This window comes from Dermochelys coriacea, chromosome 6 (genome assembly GCF_009764565.3).
Source record: "Dermochelys coriacea isolate rDerCor1 chromosome 6, rDerCor1.pri.v4, whole genome shotgun sequence".
Taxonomy (NCBI): Eukaryota; Metazoa; Chordata; order Testudines; family Dermochelyidae; genus Dermochelys; species Dermochelys coriacea.
Window position 1 is genome coordinate 52,027,449 of NC_050073.1, and position 18,804 is coordinate 52,046,252.

The 18,804-nt window shown below is 41.0% G+C and overlaps 1 protein-coding gene across 3 annotated transcripts in view; it reads left to right on the plus strand.

The window, feature by feature from the left end:
• The window catches only part of HSD17B12 (hydroxysteroid 17-beta dehydrogenase 12), a 198,355-nt gene that overhangs the window by 107,103 nt on the left and 72,448 nt on the right, over positions 1 to 18,804 (plus strand). For all 3 annotated transcript variants that reach the window (XM_043517722.1, XM_038406390.2, XM_038406391.2), the window contains 2 exons: positions 6,796 to 6,842; positions 7,592 to 7,667. In XM_043517722.1, coding sequence (XP_043373657.1) covers positions 6,796 to 6,842; positions 7,592 to 7,667 — 123 coding nt within the window. The remainder of the gene's footprint in view (positions 1 to 6,795; positions 6,843 to 7,591; positions 7,668 to 18,804) is intronic.

Here is an 18,804-nt window from a genome sequence, read left to right on the forward strand (position 1 = left end):
AAAAATTCATAGGAAGGAGTTGTAGACCAAGCTGGATGAGCAAGCATCTTAGAGAGGTGATTAAGAAGAAGCAGAAAGCATACAGGGAGTGGAAGATGGGAGGGATCAGCAAGGAAAGCTACCTAATTGAGGTCAGAACATGTAGGGATAAAGTGAGACGGGCTAAAAGTCGAGTAGAGTTGGACCTTGCAAAGGGAATTAAAACCAATAGTAAAAGTTCTATAGCCATATAAATAAGAAGAAAACTAAGAAAGAAGAAGTGGGGCCGCTAAACACTGAGGATGGAGTGGAGTTAAAGATAATCTAGGCATGGCCCAATATCTAAACAAATACTTTGCCTCAGTCTTTAATAAGGCTAAAGAGGATCTTAGGGATAATGGTAGCATGACAAATGGGAATGAGGATATAGAGGTAGATATTACCATATCAGAGGTAAAAGCGAAACTGAAACAGCTTAATGGGACTAAATTGGCGGGCCCAGATAATCTTCATCCAAGAATATTAAAGGAATTGGCACCTGAAATTGCAAGCCCATTAGCAAGAATTTTTAATGAATCTGTAAACTCAGGAGTAGTACCGAATGATTGGAGAATTGCCAATATAGTTCCTATTTTTAAGAAAGGAAAAAAAAAAGTGATCCGGGTAACTACAGGCCAGTTAGTTTGACATCTGTAGTATGCAAGGTCCTGGAAAAATTTTGAAGGAGAAATTAGTTAAGGACATTGAAGTAATGGTAAAGGGGACAAAATACAACATGGTTTTACAACAGGTAGATCGTGCCAAACCAACCTAATCTCCTTTTTTTGAAAAAGTAACAGATTTTTTAGATAAAGGAAATGCAGTGGATCTAATTTACCTAGATTTCAGTAAGGCGTTTGATACCATGCCACATGAGGAATTATTAGTTAAATTGGAGAAGATGGGGATCAATATGAACATCAAAAGGTGGATAAGGAATTGGTTAAAGGGGAGACTGCAACGGGTCCTACTGAAAGGCGAACTGTCAGGTTGGAGGGAGGTTACCAGTGGAGTTCCTCAGGGGTCGGTTTTGGGACCAATCTTATTTAATCTTTTTATTACTGACCTTGGCACAAAAAGTGGGAGTGTGCTAATAAAGTTTGCAGATGATACAAAGCTGGGAGGTATTGCCAATTTGGAGAAGGATCGGGATATTATACAGGAGGATCTGGATGACCTTGTAAACTGCAGTAATAGTAATAAGATGAAATTTAATAGTGAGAAGTGTAAGGTTATGCATTTAGGGATTAATAACAAGAATTTTAGTTATAAATTGGGGACGCATCAATTAGAAGTAACGGAAGAGGAGAAGGACCTTGGAGTACTGGTTGATCATAGGATGACTGAGCTGCCAATGTGATATGGCTCTGAAAAAAGCTAATGCGGTTTTGGGATGCATCAGGAGAGGCATTTCCAGTAGGGATAAGGAGGTTAGTACCATTATACAAGGCACTGGTGAGACCTCACCTAGAATACTGTGTGCAGTTCTGGTCTCCCATGTTTAAAAAGGATGAATTCAAGCTGGAGCAGGTACAGAGAAGGGCTACTAGGATGATCCGAGGAATGGAAAACTTGTCTTATGAAAGGAGACTTAAGGAGCTTGGCTTGTTTAGCCTAACTAAAAGAAGGTTGAGGGGAGATATGATTGCTCTCTATAAATATATCAGAGGGATAAATACAGGAGAGGGAGAGGAATTATTTCAGTTCAGCACCAATGTGGACACAAGAACAAATGGGTATAAACTGGCCACCAGGAAGTTTAGACTTGAAATTAGATGAAGGTTTCTAACCATCAGAGGAGTGAAGTTTTGGAATAGCCTTCCAAGGGAAGCAGTGGGGGCAAAAGATCTATCTGGTTTTAAGATTCTACTCGATAAGTTTATGGAGGAGATGGTATGATGGGATAATGGGATTTTGGTAAGTAATTGATCTTTAAATATTCAGGGTAAATAGGCCAAATCCCCTGAGATGGGATATTAGATGGATGGGATCTGAGTTACCCAGGAAAGAATTTTCTGTAGTATCTGGCTGGTGAATCTTGCCCATATGCTCAGGGTTTAGCTGATTGCCATATTTGGGGTCGGGAAGGAATTTTCCTCCAGGGCAGATTGGAGAGGCCCTGGAGGTTTTTTCACCTTCCTCTGTAGCATGGGGCATGGTTGACTGGAGGGAGGCTTCTCTGCTCCTTGAAGTCTTTAAACCATGATTTAAGGACTTCAATAGCTCAGACATGGGTGAGGTTTTTCATAGGAGTGGGTGGGTGAGGTTCTGTGGCCTGCACTGTGCAGGAGGTCAGACTAGATGATCAGAATGGTCCCTTCTGACCTTAGTATCTATGAATCTATGGTCAGTGCTGTCTGCAGGCCCCATTTAGTGTATCAGTTGTTTTCTCCACTTGTTGCAGACTAGTATAACTTAAGGACAGCTATTGTAATGGTTAACTATCTTCCCACATTCTAAAGGGCAATCATTAGGTCGTTTACTGAATATTTTTGGTGTAACTTGGTTCTCTGTCACTTGTGATTAACACAGGCAGGTGAATTTAAGTCTGTGTATAACAGAAATTGTGCTTCTTCATCTAGGTGGAACTGTCCTTTTTACATCCTCCCTCAGGGAAAATCCTGCAAAAGTTCACACCTCTGCACACGAACATCATGATCTTTAAGTAAAATTAAGATTCCCACATATGCAGGGAAATTTGGAAAATTAAATCAGGACTTCAGGAATATTAAAACATTAGAATATTGAACCATGATATTCCTGGTGCTATTGCTTAGAACGACCACTTAATTCTGTATTATTTTCAGTGCCTTAAATAAAAGGCTATATTGTATGTATTGTTCCCCAGCGACACTGCGAGGAAATAGAATTGGACCAATAATGGATTTTTCCATTTACTGGCAATTCCAAAAAAAACCCAAAATGTTTTATTTCACATTAAACTGAAAAGGACATTTTATGAATTTTTTGGTGAATCAAAGTTGAAAACTGTTTCAGGTAGGTTGAAACAACTGACTCCATTTTTTGTTTCAATTTCATTCATTTTGTCAAAAGCAAAAGAGGACGGGAATCACAAAAATGGCGGTGGTGGGGGAGGCTTTCTCCCTTATGACATTGAGCCCAGTGGTTACAAAACTCACCCGGAGAACTGGGGGACCCCAGTTCAGTCCACCCCCTGCTTGATGGAGAAAAGGGATTTAAACAGCTGAGTGCCTGAACCACTTAACTGTGGGGGTATTCTGGTATACGGCTCTTTGTCACTCCTATTGTAGTTGTTCTACATTTATAAATAATTAGTCCTTGGGGCAGGGACTTGAGTACTTGTGGCACCTTAGAGACTAACAAATTTATTTGAGCATAAGCTTTCGTGAGCTATAGCTCACTTCATCGGATACATTTCCAAATATATATATATAATATTTCGAAATATTTCAATGAAAATGTCAGCACCCATTCCTCAAGTCTTTGGGCTGGTCTCTGCCAGGAGCTTACATCGGCATAGCTACATCTCTCAGGTGTGAAAAATTCACAACCCTCCCCCAAGAAACATAGTTATGCCATGCTAACTCCTGGGGTAGACAGTGCTTGATTGATGGAAGAATTCTTCCTGACCTACATACTGCTTCTCAGGGAAATGGATTGCCTACCTCCTCTCGGTATAGGTAGTGTCCACTGAAGCACTACAATAGCACAGCTGTAGCACTGCAGCTATACCAATGTAGCAGTTTAAGTGTAGACAAACCCTGACTCTTCATATTTGCAATCTCCTTGCTTTATTCTGAGTCATATCTACTCTAGAAAGAATAGCTACGCCAGCAAACCATCCAAGTACAGATGCAGCTTTGCAGGTATAGCTTAGTTCCTCCAGCAAAATAAGCTGTATCTGCAACAGAACCTTTTATGGTGGTATAGCTGCGTTAGTGTGACTTCCCCCCATTCCCAAACAAAATAGCTGTACTGGCAAAACTATTAGTGTGAACCAGGCCACAGTCTCTGCACTAATTCAGTCTCTGTGCCTTTGCCAGTAGTACTGTGCATCCTGTTGGTAATAGGAGGAGGTTGGACTGGTAGTAGTGCTTCCAACTTTGGAGTAGAGCTTGGGACCCTGTTCCCAAGAAGAGCTTCTATGAACTGGGGAGTAGGTCTGGGAACAAAATACGCTTAAGGAAAGTAAACAAGAAATTTTGCCTGGGAGAGTGGACTGAGTTGTCCTTGGAGCCACTGTCTCCTTCCCTTCAGGGGGTTGAGGAACAAAGGAGCAGAGTGGCTCAAAGAACACTGCTTCTGAACTGCTTGCTCTTTTTGAGGGGGATGGGAAGGAAAGATGAACTGGAGAGGAGCAGGAAAACAATGGCTCAGGTGCCATTTCTATCAAGAGAAGGAATCAGAAAGACACAGCAACTGTAGTTCTTGTAGTTCCAGTGTGCTGCAAAAAAAATGGGGGAGCTTTGGGGGCCTTGGTAGGGGAGCCCAGAATATATTAACTGGAGTGTGGGGATGTTTCCCCTGGGGAGAATGGGGTGCAGAACTCTGAGGGATTTGGGGGGAGATTTGTTTTTTTGATGGAGTGAAGCTATAACAATGTGTATTAAGTATGTGTGGCCTTATACTGGGCGTGGCTCAAGCCCTGGTTGGAAACATTGGAGCCGTCATGTTTTTCTTTTTGAAGGATGTGACTTTTGTAGCCCTTTTCTTTTTAGTGACTGTCAACCCTGGGCCAACTTGGCAATCAAACTTGAATTCTGGAGAGTACTGCCTCTAGCTTCCGTTGGCCAGACATAGGCTTTTGGTGAAGCAGGACCTGAAGGAGTGGGGAAACTGTTCTTGCTATGAATGACTCACCTAAAGTCACAAATCTTTTGTTAGTTATGTTGAAAGTGGCTGCTATCACACCCAATCTTATGATTAATAAGTAATAGGAGCAAACATGGCAAATAAAAATCATGTAAATGTCCTTGGTAATAAAGAACAAGTGAAGAACTGTGTGTGTTTCATGTGTTCTTGCACTATACTGAATCTAACATTTTATTCATGAAGTGCTATAGATACTTAGCAAAATATGTAGGAAGACTAAGTCCCTTCCTTAAGGAGCATGCAGTTTGTAGTTGCAACTCCATTAAGGTGCTGATAGTATTGAAGACAAAGCAATAACGGTTTTTATGGAGGGATTTAAAGTGGAGAGCTTGCTAGTCCAGACTGAAACTTCTTAAGGAAGAAGAGGAGACAAGCCATGAAGTTGTGGCTAGGAGGAAGAAATATAACGAGCCAGTTTTCCATTAAGCAATGGCTGCTCTTACAAATACTTTACTAATTTATAATGTGGAAAATGGTCCACGAACATTCTTCAAGTCAGGTTAGTTCAGAAGATGGTCAAATTTTTGGGAGAATGGTATTGGTGCAGTTTTTCTCTCTTCTGTCTTGTTTATCATATTATTTTGTTAGAGCAGTAATGAATTGTATGATAATACATAATGTAAGACTTAAAGCAGAGCTTGCTTTAACCCTTGAACTTGGGGGACAGTGTCATTTTGCAGAACTGTAATGCATCTGGCAAAACACATCACTTTTTTTTTTTTTTTTGGTTTTGTTGCAAGTAAACTGTGTTCCTGTGAACCTGTTGCTCAGAAAAAACAGAAATGGGCACTTTAAACCAGCTCCGAGTTCAGTCCCACTAAGAACAGCCTAGGGGTGATTTTTTTGCACCCCATAACAAGAAAGTTTCAGTGCTTTAAAGTGGCAGTGTAGACAAGGCCTAAGTGTAATTAAGTGGGCTGGCTGGCAGGGAAGAGTTGAGGAAGAAGGAGATGCTGAATGTGCGTGCTTAGCTGGATAGAGGTGGTAGGCAAAGTAGCGAAAATGGATAGAGGAGCTGCTCTCTAGCTTTCTTTGATAAAACAGTGGGTAGCAGTGTGAATGGAGTTTTGGAATCCCTCTCTTAAAAGTGGCCATGATGTACCAAGATTTAGTTACTCATGGCCCTATAGTAGGTGAGAGTCCCAGAAAGACTTATGAGGATCCAATACAGAGGACCTAGTCATCGTTTGCTAGATTTGCCACTAGAGGGATCAGAAAATGGGATTTTTTCTTTTGAAAACTTCGGCTTTTGTTGACATGTTTAGAATATGAAAAACAAATTTTTTCAGTTGCTGAAAACTAAAAAGCTTTTGAGGAAAACACACACCTCAAAAATTTTCACGGAGTCAAAAATCCAATTTTCCATTAGTGAAAAATATTTCATAAGACTTTGTCTGGCCATGCTTTCCACTGATAAATCTACCCTTCCTGGACACTAGGGTGTGGGCAGTGATGGGATGGAATCACAGCGGAAATGAATACATAATGGAAATTAGTTCTAAACGACCTTGTGCTGACTTGTGCCTTGTCCACCAGGAGTCTGGATGTACTTTCATCAGTTCCGTACAGACCTCTGATCATTTTAATCTCACTGTTTTAAATAAAACTAATTTGAGAAGTGTTTGATATTCACAACTTAACTTTTACAATTGAAAGTGGGAGTTGAAAGTCACCATTTGGGCCATAAAGGGCAATCTGGGTCTCCAAACATGGATTATGGAGTAAGAAGAGGGAGTGTCGGTTTTCTAAAAGCTTTTTTAATAATGAAGAACAACAACTGGAGTTGGGTACCATGTGAGGATGTTACCTGAGCTGCTTTGTCAGAGGGGGTGCTCCAATAGCCTGCTAATGATCACTTCGTTGTTAGCTATCTTTACAGTAATAACTCGTATTTATTTTTTTCCCCCTTTTCCCCTATTATAGTTGTCACGGGAGCTACTGATGGAATTGGAAAAGCCTATGCAGAAGAGGTAAGCCTTTTTATTCCTTTAGAATAATATGGACTCTGTCCAGATTCAGTGAAAGCGAAATATTATAGTGCCATCCTGTCTCATGTAAATATATGTTAATTCTGTCTTAGATCAGCATTACCTGAAATGCCCCCATTTGTATTTTAGACTCAAATGCAGAATATGGAGTACAAATGTCAGAGACCTATGTACTGTTACCTGCACTTTTCCTTGACTTTTGGGCTAGGCAGAGAATCTGGACTGTAGTAGAACAAATAAAGGAATCTAATATAGCTGATTAGGTAACAGTTAATTTTGTTACAAGCTGTATTTTTGTAGCGCTATAAAGAAATAATCTAGTCTATTTGAGTTAAACAAGGGTTTAAGAGCGTGAATTCTAATTTCCAAGTTCTGTTACTGACCTTACTCTGTGGGTTTGGGAAAATTACATAACCCCTGCCTCAGTTTCCCTATTTGTAAATGTAAATATTCACCTACCTGAGAGCAGGGTTGTTGAAGATCCTTTGCAAGTGTCTTTGCCGTGGGGCAGTAAAGTACCATGTATTCATTCTGGTACTCGCTGTTTTATTTTTCCTTCACCTCTAGCTATTTTAAATCATAATTTCTATATCTGACTTTCTCTATTAACAGTCAATGTATATTTTGTGGTATTTGACCCAAGTTTCACCTTTTCTTTAAGGGTGATGCTGGCCAGTGATCTATTGCACAGTTGTGATTGAACTGCTCTGTATCTCTTTTGTTTCTTTCAGCTAGCAAAGCATGGAATGAATGTGGCTCTTATCAGCAGATCTCAAGAAAAACTAGAACAGGTGGCCAGTGAAATAAGTATGTGATAAACTCTTTTAAATTTCAAAATTAACACATGAAAGCTAAAAATACATCTCCTTTGGCCTCTCCAATTCCACATGAAGACAATTTTGTAATCATTAATGGATAGTTTTTAAATATTCTATAAACCTTAATTTTACATTCTTAATAATCTTCATCACTTTTACATTACACTTTAAAAAAAAAAAACCTTCATGAATATGGTAAAAAGAGAAGTGCCTAACTGACCAAATTTGTACAGTTCTCATTATCTCATTTCCAAGAGCAATTGGGGGTTAATTCTAAAATGGAATATCTTCAAAACTGTGCTTTTTCTCCTAGAACTCAAAACAATCCTAAACATGTCTCCTTACGCTAATCACAAGTTGCATTCCCTCCCTCTGTTTTTTCAAATAAAGAAATTTGTAAATTAAGATTGGTAATAGTGGGACAAATTCATACATGGTGTAACTCTGCTGATGTCAAAGAAATTACACCAGATAGAAGTTGTCCACATAACTTTTTAAATATTATAATAAGTGGAGCTGGGTGACACTGTAGTTAAGATTGCAGAATGCTTCCCATTACAAGACTATTTTCAGTTGCTTACAAGTTGGCCAAACTAACTGTTTAGTCCTGAAACTTTCCATGCCAAGTCATCTTTTCGGGCCGAATTGTTTTGGAAAGTTTCAGCAAAAACAATTCCGCCATTTCTGAATATAAAGTTGGGGAAAATATTTTGCAAATGTTAAATTGCTATAAACGTTTTGTTGAGGAGCTCTACCATTTACAGCCATGCTTTGGAGTAGATACTTGAAATTTAAGAAGGAGTTAACCTGGAGTCAGGTGCCTTTTGCTCTCCCTGTTAAAATTCTACACAAATTTATAAGTCTTTGAAAATTGCCAACTGCATGTGTTCAGCAGAGGCGTTTTAGATGTTGACCATCTAATTTCTCAAACATTCCATTTGCACTGAGCATGTTCCAGCTCAGGGCTGCAGAGACTGAGTAGGACTTTACCTGCAGTTGCTGCTTCTGGCACCAGATCAAGGAGACTGTCTCTTTTCAGGTTTCTTAATGCTACCCGTATTGTTGGCCAGGCAACATGCAGAAGAAGGAAGAAGCAGACTGACTAGAGAAGGGATATGTTAGGAGATGGGACAGAAAAATCAGTAACTGTTACTGCACACTCTGCTCCAGAGAGTGGAATAGAACCCAGGATTCCTCTTAGAATACATGTCACTTGTAGATGCACATGTGCTTCTTGTGTGTGGGCTCAGAATTTTTTGTAGAGCAGTGTCTAATGGGGCCACACATGCATCTTATGCTGCCTTATATGAGGAAATAAAGGGTGGAGTGAAGTGGCACCAACCCTCCCTCTTCCCATTTGTGGCAGTGAGACAGAACCTGGACTGTATCTGACCCACTTCTGATATCCAGAACTTTCTCCACTAAAGAATTGTCATCTTCATTTCTCCCTTTTTATTAATTTGTTTGTAAAATTTTCATTGGGCAGTCTCTCCGCAAAAAAAGATGATAAAGCATCTAGGACAGACTGGGGGATACATACCCCTTGTACAGTAGGGCAAGATGCTTTCCGTCAGCCACTAGCTATGGCAGTTTTTAAACTTATTGGGTTTAAAGCCTGTCCTTCCTGCGATGGAATAATACCCATCATAGATGAATCCAGCAGATGCCTGTTCTGTCCCATGGAAATACACATCCTAGCTAAATGTGCTGTTGCCGCTCCTTTTCATCCCACAACTGAAAATTTTAAAACACAAGATTCAAACGAGACAGTAGAGTAATCCATAACCGTAGCATCAGATCCAGGAGTGCAGTTATCCTCTGTACAGGAAGTAAAGAGCTTATTGTTGGCAAGTGCTCTAACAACTGATCACTGCATCCCCATTTCCAGTAGGGAAGAGAAGGCAAAGAAGGTTCCAAACCCACTGGTGCCATTGTAAGCATCCCTGATATTAGCCAAATCTGTGTCAGCACTGAAGGCCTCAGCACTGACTAAGGAGCAGAGGTACTGGCTTCGTCCTCTGGAGTGGAAAGGCACTTCTGCACCAAGCACAAATGCAGAGTGTACTGCACAACGTGTCCGTGCCATGTAGAGGACTCTACTGAAAGAGAAGACCTCAAAATCCTCAACATCAAGGATAGCACCAAGACAGTAGTAGTGACATTGAGGTTGTGGTAGACAGGCCCACCAGTACAGATATTGGCACAGAATCTATGCCAGCACTGGTCTTGGAGGTTGGAGCCCTTTCTGGTTCTGAGATACGCCCTTGACAAGCCCCCCTCATTACTCCTCTCTGCCCTGGCCCCGGCCCTGGCCCCATTACTATCAGAACTGGAACTGCACCCATCAGCACCACCATTCCCAGAGAGCTATTTCTTCTCTCTGACTTATGCAGGGAACCATTGCCTTGAAAGACATGTGGCACCAAGTCCCAGTATAGAACTGACAGTGGGTGGGTCCTCGCAGTCAAACTATTCTAATATAATGCACTACCTTGGGCATAGGGGCCCTGCTGGGGCCTGCCCTTGCTTAGATCCCTGAGCAGGATGACTTCACGTGTCTTGATGAGAGGGAGAGCTCAGTTGCCACTGGTATTGCTGTAAAGGGAACCCTCACCAGAACAGCAGGGAACCCCCCAAGGATGTAGCAGAAGTAGTGAGAGAGACACTAGCTCCCCTCACCACTCAAGGTACCCTTTTCCTCTCCAGATGAAGCTGTCACTGTGGCCCCAACCCCAACCATCAATGACTTCACAGCATTCTAAGAGTTAGTATCAAGAATAGCTGAGACACTCGACATTGAAATGACAGTGGTGCAAGAAGACATACCCAAGCTATTCAACATCCTCAATACCCAGGGCATCCTGGACCCAGCAAGGGTTCTTAAGCATACTCGAAGGAAGTGGAAAAACAATACCCGTTTCCACTCAAGGACTTTGAGCATTTTTGTCCATCCAACACAAGGGTTGTTATCTCTATTGTCCAGGAGAAAACCAGATCCATAGAAGGAACTCTAAAATCAAGGACCCCAAGAAGTTGGACCTGGTCAGCTGAAAGGCCTATTCCTCAGCTTTTAGTTTTCCATCATGAACTACTGGGCTTTATTTGCAAAAATAGAAGTTCCCGATATGAGAGAGAGGGTAACCCTCTTCCGATTGTGACTTATGCAGGACTGCATGGAAGAGCTGAGGGATTCCATCAAACAGGGCCAAATAGTAGCCAATGCTGCTTGATGGCCATGGCAGTTGCAATGTGTTGGGCCTTTTGGCTTCAGACATCTGGTTTACTAAGGGAAGTTGAAGCCACAATTGAGGACTTGCCCTTTGAGGGTATGGACCTATTTAGCTCAAGAACAGAAAAGGCATTACATTGCCTCAAAGATGCCAGGATGACACTCAGATCCCAGGTCATTTACAGTCCAGCACCATACTACAATCTCTTCTGGTACCAGCCAGCACAGAGGACATGTTTTTTCTCAGTCAGCTCAAGTTCTTACTTAAACAAGTGACATTGAGGCTTGTGGAGGTAACCATCATCTTCCTCCATCCATCCAGCAGGTTTTATGAGACTGTCGAGAACCACATTAAGACCATCGCCAAGCTGCCCTTCGGAAACTACGTCACCCCTTTCCATTAGCCTTAGGCGAACATAACAGCTGACAAATGAGTGTCGGACATCATTGCTCATGACTACACCATCCAGTTCACTTCCCTTCTCCCTCTCCTTCCCAGCTCTCCATCCCTCTTTGGGGTCCCTTCTTGTAAGCTCCTTTTACTAACAGAAGTGACCTTGTTACTTCATGTACGAGCTGTAAAAGAGGTTCTAAAGAGTACAGAGAGAGAGAGAGAGAGAGGTTTTTGCTCCAGCTATTTCCCCATTCTGAAGTAAAATGGAGGTTGTTGTCCTATCCTAGACCCAGAAGAAACTGAACAAATTTGTATCCCTCCCCAGGTTCGGGATAGTAATGCTTGCCTCAGTCACTTCATCACTTCAAGCCCAGGACTGGTTTGTGGCTCTTGACTTATAGGATGCATACTACCACATCGCTGTCCACTCATGCCACAGGAAGTATCTAAGATCCACAGTGGGGCTGAACCCTTATAAGTATAAGGTACTCACCTTTGGACTCTTCATCGGACTGAATCGTCATAAAATGTCTAGATGTAGTGGTAGTGCTCCTAAAAAAGAATGGCATTCACATCTACCCATATCTCAGTGATTTGTTAATCAGAGACAAATCACATCAGGAACTCTGGCAGGTCTTAACTGTATCCTCTCTGTTTGCCTGGCTAGGTCTCCTGCTGAACTGGGAAGTTGTCACCTCATCTCAGATGTTACTCAGGAGCTAGGCTAGATTCCACTGTACCCAGTGCTTACTTACCCCAAAACAGATTATTCATGCTCTGGCTGTCACGGAGCACAGTGATTTCAAACCTGACAATGATGGTACTGACCAGCCTTATGATGGTAGGCCACATGTTTTGAATGTACATATGTGACTGCTTGCCAGAATTCACTTGAGACCACTACAGCTTTGGCTCAGGTCAGTCTGCTGCATTGCAAAGCATCAGGTGACCAGTCATGGTACCACCCCATGTACTTGCAACACTGACCCAGGTGACTGCTTCCTGAAAATGTTTAGAAAGTGTCATTCATTACCTTGTTAAGTTGTAGAGCTTGGGTTCCCACAGTTGTAGTGCTTGGGCCCAAGTTATAGAGTTCCCACAGGTAGGCAATCTATCACAAAAAAACCCTGGGTATCGATTGAGACAATTATTTAGGCATCTGCTGGTTCCCAACACAATACCCATGAGGCTGCAGGTTCCTCAGGTACTGTGAGCACCAATAAACCCAAAGAATTTCAGGGTTCTTGTTCAGGAAGATTTTCGGTACCATGAGGGATCAAGAAGACAAGGAGAAGAAACTACCCCTTCTAAGTCAGTACTGGTAGACTCAGGCCATTGGTACCTAGCATTTCAGAACTTCAAAAGACCAGACTAACAGCTAACGGACAGTCCTTGGAGTGTACTGTCTGCTCCCTCTGCCACAATTACCTCTGTTCAGGCTCCCACTTTGGTCCTGACTTACTATGTTAGCACTGCATGAATTTAGATTTTCACTGGACTTTGCAGGAACAGAAATGCCTGGCTCCCTTTTGTTCTCTACTGATCCATTCTTGGTACCACAAACCTCTAGGTCTCTGGATGTTCACCCAGTGCCAATGGAATCACTGCCTGGCTTCAGGTTCCAATTGAGGAGGTTAAGGAGTCACAACATAAACGGCTTTATATTCTTCATACAGCATTATTTGCTCAAATTGTACTACCTATTAATGAGGCTTTGTTGGATCTTGCAAAAGTAATCTGGCATTCTTCAAGAAAAATACCGCCGAAAAGAATACAGTGAAAGGGCTGTTAAGAAATACTATGTTCCATCTGAAGATTCGTAGTTTTTCTCATTCCTCTCCCAACTCCCTAGTTGTCAAGGCGGTAAATGAATATAGAAGGCAGCACCATGCTAAATAGCAAATTATATTCATCTGTGATTCTACAGTTTAGAATCTCTAACTATCAGGTGGTGTTAGTGAAATATTATCACACCAACTACTCAAAGTTCAGTTTATTTATTGAGCATCTACCACTGAAGCAGAGGGACCAATTCCAGGCAGTAATTACAGAGGGTCATCTCCTTGCCAGAACATCTCTGCAGGTCTCTCTGGATGCTGCTGCCACAGCTGCTCACTCTGTTTCTACATTGGTGGTCATGAGAAGGGTCTCTTGGCTTCAACTCCCAGGATTTCCAAGGGAGGTCTGGAATACAGTCTTCCTTCAACAGCTTAAAATTGTTTCCGGAGAATACAGATAAGTCTCTGCATATGTTAAAATAGTCCAGGGCCACTTTGTGCTCTCTGGGAATTTACACACCTGTGTGTAAAAGGAAATTTAGTAAGTCCCAGACAGCTCAGAGATCTCATCCTGCTCAGTTCTCACTCTGAGAGACCTTCTTATCCCAAAGAAAGAGGTGGAGGTTTCAGAAAGAGACTGCCTGCTACACATTGACCTCACAACCCTCATCATCAAAACCTGTGTTTCGATGGGGTGGTCAAGGTTCTGAGTTATCTTCCCCTTCTCCTTACCAGCTGCAATTGTTGTTGTGCATTCCTCACTTTGGGGACCTCCTTTCTCGCTTCCAACAAGTTTGGGAGCATATTACTTACAAATGGGTTTCGGAGATCAGCAGGATACTCCATCCACTTTACTTCCTTCCCTCCATCCCTCCCCCCTTCCTCATCCTCTTCAGAGACTTGTCTCATGAGCAGTTCCTAAAATAGGAAAGAGACTCCCTCCAGAACTTAGGAGCTATAGAACCAGTCCTTGTACAACACAGAGAGAAGGGGTTTTATTCCAGGTACTTCCTGGTTCCAAAAAAGAAAAGTGGGTGGAAACCCATTCTATATCTAAAACTCCTCAACAGGTTCATAAAGGTACAGATACTCATCATTAGACTCATAGACTTTAAGGCCAGAAGAGATGCATCTGCAGGAATTCTGCGCCACTGCTCAATGCAGAATTTTGCAGAATTTTTCCCCTTGCTTGGAATGCAGGCTTCAGATAACATTTACAACTTTGATTTAAAGCAATTCCAAGCCTCCTCCACATTCAGATCCTTGAGTTCTTCAGTCCAGTCCACTTCCCTACCTAATTCCTTTAAAAAATAAAGTTCGCTCTTTTGAAATCAAGACCCTAGTTACAGACTTATTTTTGTTTATCCTTCCATTTTTGTTTAAACTGAATTAGTTCATGATCACTTGAACCAAGGTTGTCCCATACCATAAGCTCTTCTATGAGGTCCTCACTACTAACCAATACAAAATCTAAAATGCCATCACCTCTTGTAGGTTCGGCAACTGTTTGAAGGAATCTGTCAGCTAATACATCCAGGAAAGCTGGGCCTTACTATTATTAGTAGCACTTGTCCTTCAATCTATATCTGGGAAGTTAGTCTCCCATAATCACACAATTCTCTATCCAGATCCAAATTGGATCCTGTGGGTCTGTAGCACACCCCAAACACTATCCCATGCAAGCATCACATAGCTTTCTTCCTCAGAGTGATTTTGACTCAGACTGTTTTATCTATTCCGTGACTGCTAATATCTTTAGTCTACCTCATCATGAATATACCATGCTACTCTCCCACCTTTATCTTTTATTTTTGCCTTTCCTGAACCAGCATATCTACCAAACAGGCACAGTATGGATTTGCTGGTCATGATTCCTCAAGAAACATATACTCATTAAATTCTTGGCAGAGCCATTTAACTAGTGCAGCAGAGTTCTCTTTTCAATGCCTCTAGCTTAAGTCTTTGGTGACAAAAGCCTCCACTTGCAATTCTCCATCCTCCTCTTGACCAGCTGAAAATTCAAGGGATATGGTCTCCTCAGGAGGTCATTCTATTCATAAACATTCTAGAGCTCAAGTCATATGACTAGCATGCAACGTTTTCCTTTCCCTTCAGAGCTTAACAGTCCAAGTACTGACAGACAACATCACAGCAATGCTCTGTCAACAGATAGGGGAAATCAAGATCCTCTTCACTCTGTCAAGAAGCCATACATCTTTGTGATTGCGGAATCCGTTATCACATTACATACATTTCTCTTCACCTACCTGATCCACTGAACATTCTGACAAACCAACTCAGCAGAGATTTTTCTGAAAACCATTAATAGTTCCTCAAAGACTTTAGTCCTCCACAACATCTTTCGTGGGTGGGGGTTTCCAAAAGTTAGCCCTATTTGCAGCTTATCACAACAAATGTTTAACATTTTGCTCCAGAGGGGCATGAGCCTACTCTGACAGGTGCTTCCTCATCCCGTGGACTCCAGAATTACTGTATGCCTTTCTGCTCATGCCTATAATACTCAAGGCTTTGAGGAAGGAGAGGAAGGATGCAGATCACATCATGATAGCCCTGGTATGGGCCAGGCTGTTTTGGTGGCTGGTGAATGTATCTGCACATATACCAATCATCTTACTGGTTTCGCCCAACCTGCTGCCATAGAACGAAGTCTGGATCCTGCACTTGAACGCTGCATCATTTTACCGGTCAGTTTGGTTGGTGGCTGGATGATGTCTAGAAAGAGAAGTTGTTTCACTTAAGATTCAAAGCATTTTACTTCAAAGCAGAAAACCTTTGACCAGAGTGATGTACGAGGGCAAACGAAAGAGATTTTCTATCTCAGCAGCTCAACCAGCTTTCAGAGTTGATAGCACCAATGCCAGTAATACTGGACCAGCTACTTGACGCGAAACATTCTGACTGTCTATCAGATCAATAAGGGTACATGTAGCGGCGATATCTGTATATTGCTCTCTAGACCAGAGCCATACTGTATTTTCACAATCCACGATGAGTAGGTTCCTGGAAGAGATGGGTCCAGTTTTTTCACTAATTAGGAAGCTCCTCCTCCTTGGGACCTGAATATAGTATTAATTTGGTTGAAGGGTGTCCTCCCTCCCTCCTCTTTGAGCCATATATCAATTAAAACAGCCTGTCTGATGGCTAGCACATAAACTAGAGGGTAGGAAATAAGAGAGTGGTTAGGAGAGTGAGGTGTGTGATTGGAGCAGACTTCTTAGTCTTCGAAATTCCAAATGTAGATGTCCGCTATGACTTCAGGAGGCTAAACGGTCTGTATGGTGCTCTTTCTGCTTCAACAGTAAGATGTTTCTCTTCTGGGAAGAAGCCTTTTATGGCCATGTTGGTCTGGACTGTGGTGGGGTCGGGGAGCTGTTGGGGGCTGGTGTGCTGGAGCAGTTGAAGCCAATCTCCTTAGGGAGCAAGGAGAGAAGCTGGGCACATCCTGCACTTATCTTCTGGTGTTTGGTTTGATGTTAAAGTTGGGTAGATGTGTGTTTGGAGGCACTTGGACCCTTCATAAGCTGCATGGGAAACTTTCCTTTCTCCCCTTTCCGGTTCTGTCATTGTAGATGTGAGGGTTACTGAGGCCTAGGAAAAGTATTGTTTGTAAACAAACAGCAAATGGTAAATAACTAAGGTCTAAATCACTTTGCATTGAGTTGGTTCGTATAAAAGCATAAATGTATAGCTACACCATTGTCCATTTTCACTTAATGTGCTGTGCACTTTAACAAAAATATTTAAGCTAAACTAAAATGATGCTTTCCATTTGCTGGCCTTGCACAATTGTTATGTAGTGCTTGTAATAAAAGTAATAAAAGACTAACAAAGCATTGCTGTCAAATTCTAGCTCTGAAAAAATGGTTTCTATATTGAAACTTGCAGGAAAAAATAGCTACTATATCTTTGAGGGTACTCTAGCAGTTAAGATGTTCCAAAGATGTATTTTTTTAGCTTAATAGTCACACCACCTAGTATAATATGGGGCTTAGCAAATTTTTGTTAAATAGCTTCAAAAAATAAAATAAAATCTTTCCAAACATGGTGTAAGGATTTGTTTGTTTTTTAAGGACACTTTCAACTTGAATCTCATGAAATTGATTAACTTTTTAAAAACTGGTGCGGCTTTCAGCCTTTCCAGACTATAGTACCCCTTTCAGGGATCTGATCTGTCTTGCATACCATAAATTTCACCTCACTTAAAAACTACTTGCTTACTTTCTCATTTTTATCATATAATTATAAAGTAAATCAATTGGAATATAAATATTGTACTTACATTTCAGTGGATAGTATATAAAGCAGTATAAACAAATCATTGTATGACATTTTAGTTTGTACTGACTTTTCTAGTGCTTTTCATGTAGCCTGTTGTAAAACTAGGCAAATATTTAGATGAGTTGATGTACCCCCTGGACTAGGTTTTGTTTTTGTTTTTGTAATTAGGAAAAAAAAGGGTATACTGCTTAAACAATTCCTTAAAATATAAGTATCTTCTCCTTTGTTTTTAAAGGCCTTTTCAGGTAGGGTTCACCTTTCTAACTGATTTGTCAGAGATTCAGAAATTGACTCAAAATCAAATACACCAAGTATACTGAACGCCATCTTTCGTTAATCATAGGTGTTACTTATAACAATGGTAGGTACCAAATTTTCAGACAGGATTTTTTTTTCAAGTTGATGGTGTCCATTTTAATAAAAATAATTGCTTTAGAATTCTGGTTTTAAATGTACTTACAGTTTTATACAGTCTAACAAGCAGACAATAGTACAAAAGGTAAGAAGGAATAATTAAAGGGCATGTGATGTGATGTGCCCTTTCAGACGTAATCAAACTAAAAATAGACATTAGCATGAAGAAGCTATCTGGACGCAGCAATGTGATAGCTAAAAACACCTTAGAGGGGCAGTTAAAATTATGTTGGGGGGGGGAAGGGGAAGAAGGAAATTTGTGACCATACTCAGGGCACTTCAAATGCCATTGAAGCTTGGATCAGATTGTGCAGATCTTTGTAATATGATTCTTATATGCTTTGATCAGCTGAAATAACTATGGTGACACTTTACTTTGAAGCATGATGATGACTAAACGGGCATTGGGATGAATAGAGGAAGTTCGTATGCGGAGCTATTCTTACAGGCTATTTGTAGACTCTGGCAGACAAATGTAATCAATTTACACTTTATATTTTCACAAAGCATTTTTATTTTTATGAAAGCTTACAGTCTGGGGCACCGGAATTGATTTTGTTTGTAAAACCTTTTTGATACAAGGTGTTACATATGTTCATTAGTCTAGAATTTACTATGAAATCATTGCCTTTTTGCTGATCTGAGACTTTAAAAGCTAGTTTTCAAAAATGTTGTATGTCCGTAACTGACACATTAATGTAATGGAATTTTGGGGATAGCAGACAGAGACAAGGATAAATAAAACATGTCTAATAATTTAAAAAAAAAAAGAGAGAAAATGGCATACAAGAACGGTTCACATACACATTGTAACAACTCAGATTCCCAATGGGGCTCAAGGGCTTGTGGCTCTTGTGACTTAGAAACCCATTTTATTCCAACATATTTATTTGAAGGTTGAGGGGTATGTGAGAAATTAATAAAAATCTAACTTCAACTTTCAAAAGGTATTGTTCTAAATAACTAGTTACACAGACAATTGCAGAGCTTCTGAACTCCTTACACATACTTT